Below are 14057 nucleotides of genomic sequence, written 5' to 3' on the forward strand. Positions count from 1 at the left end.
ATCTACATTTGTGGTAATTTATAAATTTAAAATTTGTGCTATATACATCAGATAAAATAAACGTCTAAATTAGCTTGGACAGTCCTGCAGGTGCTGACATGTCGAATTAAAATTTCCTTTTGCAATTGCCTTATCTGAAGATTGTCATGTTCATTCTTTCTGTCCATACACTAGAACATTAATTGGATAATTTTCATATCCACAATCCCAGTGTGTTAAGCTGGTTGCATTTCAGGGTGCACCAATGTCAGCAGACTACTAATCTAGTATACGGTACTGCAAGTAACTTGACTTTTGTTTTTTTTAGCTTTAAAATTGTGATATTACCTTGAGAACTTCGTACAGTTAGTATAGATTAATTCTTAAAGCTGGCATCTGTTGAAAAGATCTAATGCCTCCTCAGTTTCTTTAACTCGGTTGTATTTCCGACTTCCACCAATGTCTTCTTATTCTGTTTTCTTAAATTAAAGGCTGTCCCTCCCCCCATCTTCCTCTACTCCCTCTCACTATTTTCTCTTAGACAACTATCACAACTACCACAACACTGCTGTAATTATCACAGCCACCACCATATTTGTTAACTTGGTGTTTGATTCCCAAGGCACACTAAAAGCAGTTTTATATACTGTGTTCTTTAAAAGTTATCTCACAAATAACTATAATATGATAAAGAAGACATACAAATAGTTTAATATTAAATAATAACACAAAAGTAAATACTGGTTCTATTTCCAGTATAATCGTGGGTCAAAATTTTAACATTTAACATTAAAATATTGTAAAGCTTTACAGGTCATCTAAGCACATTTTTATGATAAAGAATAGCAATGCAACAATGCTTGCATCTGTAATAAGATCAAATTAAGTTTATAAATATTTTCTTGGATACACATTGACAACCATTGTTGGAGCTACATGGTCTTCCCAGTTTGGTGAGTTCTTTTGACAGTTACTAACTTAACTGTTGACCGTAAAATTGCAATTTAGCACGAGTTCCTTGATATGGCCACAAACTTAACATCTGAATATTGAACAGTATTTCATCTTTCAACTACTCTACAGTGACAATTACTTGTGGTAATTTTTTCAGTTATTGCCATAGGTGAAACTTGGTGAATATTCACATTTTGTTTCCTCTTACAGCTGTTGGGAACGAAGGCCATATTTGTCCAGGAATGTGTTCAGAAACGTCTCTCGCTCCTGTATAGGCAAAATCATTAGCATTTATGCCAATTTTTATCTTCCTACTGTAATGTTTTTATTAAAAAAAATTATACGGAAAAATATATGCTAATCTTTCATTTGGGAATAAATAGAAAATTAAATTTAAAGGTCTTGCAAACTTCCTTACTCAATACACACTTCATGAAATAAGTAGAGCAAGATTGCCATAATAGGCCTAATGAGAAATTGTCATTTGAGTAGGAGTATTTTAATTCAATATACACAGCGCATGCTGTTATGCAGGTCATCTCAATTTTGAACAAAGGACCAAAGTAAGTAACATGTCAAAGTGGGAGGTGTCAAGCTTAAAACAGAGTATGACTTACTTGAATGTCGGGAAGAACGGGGCCAAACACCTCCAGCAGGAGAGGCTCTGCATGAACAGCTGTGGCATAATCACTAAAACTGACACGCCCATCATGATCTATATCCAATTTACGACATACCAAGTCTGTTTGACATAAAAAAAAACTGCAAGCTCAGTGAAAAAAACACTGGACAAGAACAGTTTATAAAAACAGATTTTCACTATTAAACAACACCATCTGTATCATTTAAATGTGTCGTGCTTGCAAAATACATGTTTTGCATAGCGTTTAAAATATGGGTTTATTAAGTACAGTTATATCATTTACCTATCGTGTCTATAGAGATATTTGGAACTTTAGCCTTCTAGCATATTATTTGCGAGCTGCTATAGAGGAAAGTTGAATGAGTTTTAATATATATACCTGACAACCCCCCATATCCAGTGACCTTATAATAAATAACACACAATACTGTATATACATTGTATACATGGTCTTCCTGAAAACTTTGCTCAGTTAACTGTTGAGATGAGCTTCCAGTTACCAGTTCAGCAAGATGTCAAGCTTAAAGTGACTCCAATGTTGCATTATGCATCTTGTAGAGAGGATCAAGATATATTCCTGGTATAAATAGACGCATGGGAGTTAGTAGACTGTTGTGGGTTGCACTCTTGGGAAAGTCGATTTTTGGCCTAGAGGGACCTCCATAAGCTACTCTTAATGAATTAATGCACTGTACTTTCTAGGACGCTTTAATGTAACAAAATAAGGCAAATGAATGAATGTGCCAAGGATGGTTGTTTCCAATATGAGTTCTGTATATTAGAAAGTATTTGCAAGTCCTTCAACCAGTTGTGGGGTTCATGAAGGTAATTTTCCTCACTGATGTCCTTTGCTAGCCATCCTATTAAACTATTATTCACAATTTTTTGGGCACAGTTCAGTCAATTTATGCATCACTATTGCAATTCAGCGTAATGAGTAGATATTAAGTTTTAAGTCGAACCACCATGACATTATCTTTGTGATTCCATGAGACTATTTTTTTCAAATTATGGTACAGTAGTCCTAAATTGTGCAGTTGATCTTTGGTCTCCGTACTATAGAGCAGACATGGACTCACTCTGGTGCGTACTGGGAGGGATGACTGGGTTAGTCCTGGGAGTTCCAAGCCTCCCTTATGGAGAGAGTTTGGGAAAGGTTGGTTTGCATTCTTCTGAGCTGAAGATTAAGGGGGTGACATGACTGAAGTATGTGATGGATAGAAGACTATAACAAAGGGAATATATAAAAAATGGATTTTATACATGTTAGTAGAGAATAGAACTTGAAACTGGATATACAGTATATTGAAAATGTTAAGGGAAAACCTGGCTAGGTACTGGTTTGGAAACAGGGTTATTGATTTATGGAACAAATCTCTTGGTAAAATAGTTGAAGCGGGATTGCTAGATTATTTAGACATACATAAGAGTTTGGGTGGATGTACATAGAAGCTGTATCACATTGATCAATAGACCTTCTACAACTACATAAATATATTTTTTGTATTCCTGTGTATAATGCCACTTTTTAAATGGAAATAAACACAAGTATTTTCTCTGTATATTCATTGAGTTTACTTTTAGTCCTATGTTAAGGATTAAAGTAAACATGCTAGTAGGTCAGTAAGCAATTTTGGTGGCATCTTGTTCCTCCTGCAGTTGATAGGCTGTAAGCCCAAAACCAAACCCAATCTTTCAGACAGATAATGCTTAGGAGGTCCAGAGCTGGATGGTTTTGTTAGATGCTAATTGCTAACATACATTATTTAAATTGTTCATAGTTTGTGGGTTATAGGGGTGTTACAGACCAACCAAATCTTTGATGACCTCGTCGAGTTCCTCTCCAGGAGGTAGGTTGACGACGGCGGATTTAAGGTGATGAAACATCTCGTCTCGAGAGACAAAGCCGTCGCTGTTGTGGTCGTACACGCTGAAGCAGTCTGGGGGAAGAACAACACGAAGGATTGAACAAAAAGTATGTGAAGATGTGAGCATTAACAGAGATACCGTAGTAGAGTTCCCTAAAATGAAACTACCAGGAATTACTGGATATGGATAAGGTTCTTGTTGATTTGTTGGGTTATAGGAGTTCAAATAAATAATTTGTTGCGTGATATATTCTTTAAATGATGCCAGAAAAACGATTAATAATGATGTTCATCACATATCATATTTTGCAAATACTGTGCATAATAAAAAAATATTATTATTATTATTATTATTATTATTATTATTATTATTATTATTATTGTTGTATATTATTTTCTAATTTTATTAATAAAGTACAGTGCATGGTAAGTAAAATGAGTAAATCATAGTACAGTACTGAATAAAATTCTATTAATTATGATACTCTTTTGCTCTAATTAGGGCACTGCAGGGTAATACAAATGCTTTTTCTAACCGCTGCCTTGACCTTTTGAATTATTAATCTGAAAAAATCCAATCATTTGTGTCCTGATATGGACATTTGGGAACACGCTTAAGGTCGATGTGTCAGAAAGAAAAGTTTTGACCAGAACCACGACGATAAATGTATATAGACCTAAGTAAAGACAAAAATATTGTAAACAGGTTATCATTGGTAATAGCATCATCAGTGCTAGTTAATATAGTCTCGGAGGACCACTCATCGCAAGACAGACAGGAAGAGAACATGCCCCTCCTATCACCTCTCACATACAGTCAATCTTCTCATCAAGAGAGCCACGCAGGAAGACAGACATGCCCACAACAAACTCCTCTGGTCCCACCACACCGTCTTGATCCATGTCGTACACCTGGTACATTGCCTCCATCAGACCCTCGTCTGTCATTCCGAAGATGCCATGCATGATGTCCCGGAACCTGAAGAAGAAAAGTAAGTGAGAGGGAGAGAAGTGAAGTGAAGTAAGAGCAGGGGTGCCATAGGCACAATCAGAGAACACTGTATGAACATCAGAGGTCCACGATTGTTCAACATCCTCCCAGTGAGTATAAGAAATATTGCCGAAACAACCGTGGACATCTTCGAGAGAAAACTAATTTTCTTTAAGAAGTGCCGGAAGAACCGAGTTGTGGTGGATATGTGGGCCTGCGGGCCGCTCCAAGCAACAGCCTGTTGGACCAAGCTCTCACAAATCGTAGAAGAACTCCCAGAACCCTATCAAGAAGAGAGAGAGAGAGAGAGAGAGAGAGAGAGAGAGAGAGAGAGAGAGAGAGAGAGAGAGAGAGAGAGAGAGAGAGAGAGAGAGAGAGAGAGAGAGAACGAGAGAGAGAGAGAGAGAGAGAGAGAGAGAGAGAGAGAGAGAGAGAGAGAGAGAGAGAGAGAGAGAGAGAGAGAGAGAGAGAGAGAACGAGAGAGAGAGAGAGAGAGAGAGAGAGAGAGAGAGAGAGAGAGAGAGAGAGAGAGAGAGAGAGAGAGAGAGAGAGAGAGAGAGAGAGAGAGAGAGAGAGAGAGAGAGAGGTTCTTCTTATGTGAACAGATGATTTTTGTGGCTCATTGTGGAATATAAAAATGTTTTGGATTCCTTCTCACATTGGCATGCAGGAACATGACAAAGTTGACGCCCTTGCTAAGGCTGCAGTAAATAAAGACAGTATTGAATGGAATCTTGAGTTATCAAATAGGTCCCTTAAAAGTGTCATTAGACGAGAACTCCAAGATGGATTTGAAGAAAGTAGAACAGTGCAAACTGGAACTAGCAGGTCCATTGTTCATCACAATGAAATGTGTGAAGTAAAACATGTGTATGGGGCAAGTAACAAATTCAGTAGACTAACAGATGTTGTCACAGCTCGTATAAGACTTGGCTACAAGTATCTCTGGCAGTTCGGCTTGTATAGGGATCTAGATGAAGTAAAGTGTAAAGTGTGTGGACATAGGCAGGGACACACACTCGAACACTATATCTTGGATTGTTGTAAAATTGAGCCTTTTAGAGATAAATCTAAGCTCACTCTGTATGATATGGCAACCTATCTTATTACCATGGATAAATTACCTGAAATCCTTGCACTGTACCCACATTTTGCTTACAGTAGATGAACGACATATGAGATTCAGAAACAAGTAGTGTATTGTGAGGACTAATAATAAACAGAAGCTCCCCTATGACTCTGTAATATCCCCATTGGCCAAACTATTATGTATTAACGACAAGACCTACCATTAATGTATGATGACTTACTGTAAATATGTAGCTCTTGTAATAGCACTTTCTCTGTAACTAGCTGACATTGTAACTATAAGGTGTGAAGGATTGAAGAAATTGTTTATGTAATAATCTAAGATGAGGTCTGATAAAGACCTTTTGTGCCCTCTGTAATGCTTTTGCGCTACCGCTCACAGGATGAGTATGGGGTGCACAATAAACTAGCCGCCTTCGGCGGCAGCAATCAATTGTGGAATTAAACTGAGTGGATAGTCCTGTAGGTGGTGGTGTGTATGTATTAGAACACAAATGTATTATTTTTTGTGATGTACTGGGTATGTGACCACATGAGGAAATCACGTACAATGGGCAAATTGGTGATAGAGAGGCAGAGGAATGAAGAGAGGACAATTATAAGATATATCTATATATATATATATATATATATATATATATATATATATATATATATATATATATATATATATATATATATATATATATATATCAAATAAGTGGTGGGAAAGAGCAAACACCTGACCTGTTACCGTCCATACGAGGGGAAGTGCCAGAGGGGTCATGTAAGGTCAGCAGAGCGTCCACTTCCTCACAGGTAACTAGGAAAAAAGATGGTAATGCCCAACAGTTAGGTTTACCATCATGCATTATTCAGTATGACATAAAATGTTAGTTTACAACAAACAATATTGCTAACATTAAAAATGTGCAAAAAAGTGATATAGTAGCACTCTCAATAATATTATGTATGCAGTATATATATTTGTCTTCTTGATCTGTAATACACACTGGCTGCTTTTGATTCTACACCAGTACTCATTGTTCTTCCTGTTCTTCTTATACCTGTATACATTGTTCTTCCTGTAATGATGTTTTTAGACATGCATACATTGTTCATCCTGTAGTGTTGTTCTTATACTTACATTATTAGGTCCATATATATATATATATATATATATATATATATATGTCGTATATATATATATATATATATATATATATATATATATATATATATATATATATATATATATATATATATATATATATATATATATATATATATATATATATATATATATATATATATATATATATATATATGTATGTCGTACCTAATAGCCAGAACGCACTTCTCAGCCTACTATTCAAGGCCCGATTTGCCTAATAAGCCAAGTTTTCATGAATTAATGTTTTTTCGTCTACCTAACCTACCTAACCTAACCTAACCTAGCTTTTTTTGGCTACCTAACCTAACCTTACCTATAAATATAGGTTAGGTTAGGTTAGGTAGGGTTGGTTAGGTTCGGTCATATATCTACGTTAATTTTAACTCCAATAAAAAAAAATTGACCTCATACATAGAGAAAAGGGTTGCTTTATCATTTCATAAGAAAAAAACTATAGTAAATATATTAATTCAGGAAAACTTGGCTTATTAGGCAAATCGGGCCTTGAATAGTAGGCTGAGAAGAGAGTTCTGGCTACTAGGTACGACATATATATATATATATATATATATATATATATATATATATATATATATATATATATATATATATATGTCGTACCTAGTAGCCAGAACTCACTTCTGAGCCTACTATGCAAGGCCCGATTTGCCTAATAAGCCAAGTTTTCATGAATTAATTGCTTTTCGACTACCTAACCTAGGTATAACCTAACCTAGGTTAGGTTAGGTATAACCTAACCTAACCTAACTTTTTCGGCTACCTAACCAAACCTAACCTATAAAGATAGGTTAGGTTAGGTTAGGTAGGGTTGGTTAGGTTCGGTCATATATCTACGTTAATTTTAACTCCAATAAAAAAAAATTGACCTCTTACATAATGATATGGGTTGCTTTATCATTTCATAAGAAAAAAATTAGAGAAAATATATTAATTCATGAAAACTTGGCTTATTAGGCAAATCGGGCCTTGCATTGTAGGCTGAAAAGTGAGTTCTGGCTACTAGGTACGACATATATATATATATATATATATATATATATATATATATATATATATATATATATATATATATATATATATATATATATATGTCGTACCTACTAGCCAGAACGCACTTCTCAGCCTACTATGCAAGGCCCGATTTGCCTAATAAGCCAAGTTTTACTGAATATATTTTCTCTAATTTTTTTCTTATGAAATGATAATGCTACCCATTTCATTATGTATGAGGTCAATTTTTGTTTATTGGAGTTAAAATTAACGTAGATATATGACCGAACCTAACCAACCCTACCTAACCTAACCTAACCTATTTCTATAGGTTAGGTTTGGTTAGGTAGCCGAAAAAGCTAGGTTAGGTTAGGTAGGTTAGGTAGTCGAAAAAACATTAATTCATGAAAACTTGGCTTATTAGGCAAATTGGGCCTTGCATAGTAGGCTGAGAAGTGTGTTCTGGCTACTAGGTACGACATATATATATATATATATATATATATATATATATATATATATATATATATATATATATATATATATATGGGTCTGAGTTACCATATATATATATGGGTTTTAAGGGTCTGAGCAGGTGGTGGAGCGGGTTAAGGCATACCTGTTATGCCAGTTGCTGGAAGGCTTCTGTGCTGGCTAGGGTTCGAGTCTCCTGGTGGGAAAGTGTTCTAAAGTTGTATACTTCACTCTCGTGTTTAGGAGAGTTGTGCCTTAAGCATAGACACTGTGTCTTCCCATATTAACAGGGACTTGATGAAATAAACGTATAAATGACCCCTCACTTGCTCTAGTGCTCTTGGGAGGTGGTGATCTTTGATGTATTTAAATACTCCGAAATTACCATCTCTTTTAAGGGTCTGAGCAGGTGGTGGAGCGGGTTAAGGCATACCTGTTATGCCAGTTGCTGGAAGGCTTCTGTGCTGGCTAGGGTTCGAGTCTCCTGGTGGGAAAGTGTTCTAAAGTTGTATACTTCACTCTCGTGTTTAGGAGAGTTGTGCCTTAAGCATAGACACTGTGTCTTCCCATATTAACAGGGACTTGATGAAATAAACGTATAAATGACCCCTCACTTGCTCTAGTGCTCTTGGGAGGTGGTGATCTTTGATGTATTTAAATACTCCGAAATTACCATCTCTTTTAAGGGTCTGAGCAGGTGGTGGAGCGGGTTAAGGCGTACCTGTTATGCCAGTTGCTGGAAGGCTTCTGTGCTGGCTAGGGTTCGAGTCTCCTGGTGGGAAAGTGTTCTAAAGTTGTATATATATATATATATATATATATATATATATATATATATATATATATATATATATATATATATATATATATATATATATATCTTTAGTTAAAATTCTCAGTGTTAAAGAGAGTGAAAATGTTAGGACTATCGCTTACAATGCGTATTTTTGGCTATTTTCTCAGCAAGCTTGGAGTAGCCCTTGTATGTGGTGTTCTTGGACATGCTGGCGAGACTGGCGGGTGGCTCGGATTGTCATGGAGACCATCACCTGTTGTTTACAAACGTTGCCATGGGAACACTGAACATGGCGGCTGACAACATCATATGTGAATTTAGGTCGTCATGGAAACCATCAGCTGTTGTTTACACGCGTTGCCAAGGAAACAGGATGGAAAGTTTAGGAAAGGGGGCTATGTTATTTTCTTGTGATAATTTTTACCTGTGGAATAAATGAAGCTGTGACCGTTGCAACCACCACTTTGATGTTGTATTTCTACTTCTGCAGGAAAATGTATTGTATGTACTGTGAATATTGCATCGCGGGTGACGAAATATATTTTGATTGCATCGTACAAAAAAAAAAAAATAGCAATTTAACACCATAAATGGTTTTATTTAATATTTCACATACAACGAGCCAGTCACACAGGATTATGGTGGCGCCAGGCAGTTTAGCAATTCAAAAGTAACACCTTTTCTAGTGTTAATTGTTCACACGTTGAGAAGAGGTCAGGTCACATCAATTGACCTCACTGTCTGCTCAGCTGATAATTCAGACGGGTGGCTGTGTTGTTTCCATCAAACAAGCCGCTGTCTAGGTTGTTATCTTGAGGTTATCTTGAGATGATTTCGGGGCTTAGCGTCTCCGCGGCCCAGTCCTCGACCAGGCCTCCATTTTTTGTTATCCCCCCCCCCCAAGGAAGCAACCCGTAGCAGCTGTCTAACTCCCAGGTACCTATTTACTGCTAGGTAGCAGGGGCATCAGGATGAAAGAAACATTTTGCCCATTTGTTTCCGCCTCCACCGGGGGAGGTGGGGCTGGAAGATAACCGGAGGCTATCTCCTGGTAGGCGAGGTTTAGCTCCCGGTTTCCCTTAAATACTCGCGGAACTGTACCTTAGACACAGCTAAATACAGAGAGACAGAGGCCTCGCTACACCAGAGAGGTTCCAGCAGCTGAGGCCAGGTGGGGACTGTCTGTCAGCCCCCCCCACTCTACTATTTTATACTTAGAGAGTTTGGTGAGTGAACTTCTAAGGTAGATGTATAGTGTATTTTTATATTTAAGTGGTGAATGATTTGCGGGGGAAGTCAGCCGTAGTTGTTCTCAATTTCTTGTGTGGTGACTCTTATTCTGAATTAATGTTGATATTTGAACATCAAGTGAAGTGGTTGAATTATGATACCCATAATAGTAAATATATAAATGATTAACTTTCTTTTTAAATGGTCTTTAAGACTTTGTTATGCAAGCCTCTTGGGAATCGCTGCCAGCAGACTTTAAGATTATGGCTCTTGAAGGAAAAAAGAACCAGACTAATCCTCATCTGCTACGTAATATTGCACAGATGTATATAGAAGCAAACTTGCCATCTGACAGCTTTACTTACTTCACAGATGGATCAGTAGACTAGCAGCGGAGCTGCAGTTAAAGCAGGAAACTCTGTAAATAGTTGGAGACTCTCAAATGGGTGTTCAACTTTACAGACAGATGCTAGCCATTCAAAAGGCTTTGGAACATGTTTTTGCTGAACACCGACAACATGTTATCATACAGATTCTAGAACTGCCATTGAAACCTTGCAACAAGAACACATACGTGATAACATCCATCTGATCACAAATGTCATATCATTAATGCAAACACTCAAACGTCAAGGCCGTCGGGTACTTATCAACTGGGTGCCAAGTCATGTGGGAATAATAGGAAATGACGTTGCAGACGAAGCTGCAAAATTTTCAACTAAGAGAAGAGATGTAGACATTTACATACCACAGAGTCTATTACAGATTAAGAAAGTAATTAGAAACAGAGCAATGCAAAAGATGTACATTGACCACAACACAACAGTTGCAACATCAGGATCTGCGGGTTGGTACAAGAATTCAACCATCACCGAACCACTTAGTTTGATGAAAGGGAGCAGTAGAGCAACAGAAGTACACTACCATCGCATCAGGCTTGGATACCCATGTGCATGGGAAATAGGCTTACAGGTTCCGGAAGATGAGAGGAAATGTCAACAGTGTGTCGACGACCGGGCCGCGGGGACGCTAAGCCCAGGAAGCACCTCAAGGTAACCTCAAGGTAACTGTAGAGAAATGCCCGACAGACCACTGGAATATTATTTAACGCAGTGCACAGTTACAACCACAACAGACCATTGGAACATTATCTAACACAGTGCAGGGTCACAAACCCATTAAGATTTCAACTAAGATTCAACAGAGCAGAAGAAGTTGTTAAACACATGGGACAAAATCTTACTGAAGCGACCATACGAGTCATAAATACTCATACTCCGCCCAAGTAAAACAGAAACAAGCAACACTTAGTGGGCCAGCCAGAGGCTTAGGCCCCGCGCAGGAATATCCCTGCAAAAAAAAAAAAATCCATTCCTTCCTTGTCATATAATTAACTATTGAATAGATGGTGTCATTACTTTCTACTCTTTTACTTTCTTCCTTTCTCTCTCATTCTAAACTTTCCGTTTCCCCTGAAGTTCTTCCTCACACCTCCCACCTCTCTACCTCCTTCATCCTATGAGGTTTCTCCTTTTCTTTCTCTAATTTCCGATACGATACAGCAAGACAGCTCAAACTTTTTAAAATAGTTGTAAATTACGTAATTTATTAATCCATGTAAACACACAGATAACGTGATGCATCAAATGAACAAATTCACAAGGGCCGTGACGAGGATTCGAACCTGCGTCCGGGAGCATCCCAGACACTCAGCCGATTAAGGCAGTGTCTGGGATGCTCCCGGACGCAGGTTCGAATCCTCGTCACGGCCCTTGTGGATTTGTTCATCCATGTATAACACGCCCAGGCGGTTAATTGTGTACTGAACTTTCCTTAACCTGTTCTATTCAGATTTTCTTATGCTTCTTTAAATACTGCGAATAGAGCATTGCTTTTAAATGAGGTGTGTGCTCACCTAGATGTGCTTGCGAGGCTGACCGCTATACAGTGGCAGCTGCTGTGATGCTGGACGCAAGACCCTGATGACGCAAGACCCTGATGACGCAACCACAGGTAGTTCACTGACGAGTGTTGTAATATTCCGCTCCCAACGACAGCTGTCAGCCACAGGTGTGACAGATGTGAGCAACAGGTGTGACAGCTGTCAGCCACAGGTGTGACAGCTGTCAGCAGCAGGTGTGACAGCTGTCAGCCACAGGTGTGGTGCTGGAGGGAGCCCGCATACCTTGAGAGTAGCCTCCTCTGTTCAAGCCGTATAGCCTTGCCACCCACGCAATGTGCTATTTTTTCCTCTGTTGAAAATAATATTATGTCATTGGCCACGTTGCAAAAATCTGAAAAAAAGTTCGCAATTAAAAGGATTTTGGTCGTGTTGTTTTGATTGTAAAGAGTGAAGTGTAGATGATGTGAGGCGTCAAGAGCATGACCCTCGCAGTGTTAAACATACTACCAGTGACTCACGTCTTGCTGACGGCAGCTATATATATATATCGGCCGGATGTAGTGCGTAATTAAGGTCGTTGACACAAAGCTTTCCCTAATGAAGCATGTTGTACGAATCCTGTTTGACAATAATGTAGATTTCACAACTCTTGACAAGCTGACCCACGGCCATGCTGTCTGGAGACCGGAGACGGATCTCGTTCATTGTGAAAGGAACGGAAGAGGACATCGGCACAAGAAAACTTGCATAGTCCATCTACTAATAATTTCAAGCATAAATGCGGCGGCCGCGTCACTAACCGACCGAGCCTGGCGACGTTGCAATAACGGGCAAGAAATAATAACTATAATTAACCTACTCTGATGACATGAGAAGTGTACCTGGCTTCTCTGTGTATGTTCATCATAGTTTACTTTATCCTTGACCACTGTCTTGGACTACAGCATACTTGCTGCAGGATGGTCAGTGTGCTCTTAATTGTGGTGGCCTGAGTGACCCTCCAGAGGTTGATAGGAGTTAAGTTTACTGTATAATCTGACCAACACAACACAACACTTTGTGCTTTCCAATATTAACTATGGGCTCCAACCTTCAAAACGAGATGGTTTACTATAACTACATTCCCGTAATTTGTGCGTTTCTAATTTCAAGTGACTTTTTTTCTAGCCAGAAGAGTACGAACCGACACCAATCCCCTTAATGTATTAAAGGCCGATGCGCAATAGTCCTTTGGTTAGATGAGTTTGTCTAGGTTGGTGCACTCATTGTCGTTATCAGCAGCCACTCACAGCTTGCTGGGCGTGACGTCATTATCAACAGCCAATCCCGGCTTCTGAACCATCACGTCATTACCAACAGTCAGTCATAACGTCGTTATTAGCAGCCAATCTCGCCTTGAATGGCAAGTTGTCACTCATAGCCAATCACAGCCTGGAAGATATGACGTCATCATTAACAGAAAATCACTGATTTTGAGACATGACGTCATTATCAACAGCCAATCCCGACATGCGAGGCTTACTGCCCTCTCGCGGCCATAGTAAGAAACACTAAGCCACAGGGTAAACACAGCTGATGACCACAACAACAGCTCTGATTGATCAGGTGAGGTACCTGTTTTTTTTTATTTAGTTCTCTCAGTTCACGGAAGTTATGATCAAAGTATTATGTTATTATTGATTATTGCTGTACTAAAGTATTCATTCTGATTGATCAATTTAGCTGTCGTTGTGGTCTTAATGAACAGCTATGAAAATGGGGTTTCGTGAGTAACACAAATGCGAAGAAGCTTGAATGGTCCCCAAGCCTATATGTATCTGAAAACTCTGTTGCATATTGCATGGTATAGTACTATACCAACTATACTATAGTTTGTATAGTACTTAATACGCTGAGATTGATGGAGCCCTGTTGGCTACCCGGGTCTGAACCCTTCAAGGGGTGAGGAGTTTTCTGTTGCATATTG

General features: G+C 38.4%; 1 protein-coding gene across 1 annotated transcript; it reads right to left on the reverse strand.

Moving 5' to 3' along the window:
• Positions 1-727: 727 nt before the first annotated feature.
• LOC123769440 (calaxin) lies at positions 728-12589 on the reverse strand. The gene is made up of 7 exons (XM_045760542.2): positions 12104-12589; positions 9099-9382; positions 6251-6326; positions 4260-4423; positions 3385-3516; positions 1551-1675; positions 728-1200 (listed from the first exon to the last, which is right to left on the reverse strand). Exons 2-7 carry the CDS (start codon positions 9163-9165, stop codon positions 1138-1140), a joined length of 627 nt encoding a protein of 208 aa, XP_045616498.1. The 5' UTR covers positions 9166-9382; positions 12104-12589; the 3' UTR covers positions 728-1137.
• Between the last annotated feature and the right edge of the window lie 1468 nt (positions 12590-14057).

Source organism: Procambarus clarkii, chromosome 63 (assembly GCF_040958095.1).
Source record: "Procambarus clarkii isolate CNS0578487 chromosome 63, FALCON_Pclarkii_2.0, whole genome shotgun sequence".
Classification (NCBI taxonomy): Eukaryota; Metazoa; Arthropoda; class Malacostraca; order Decapoda; family Cambaridae; genus Procambarus; species Procambarus clarkii.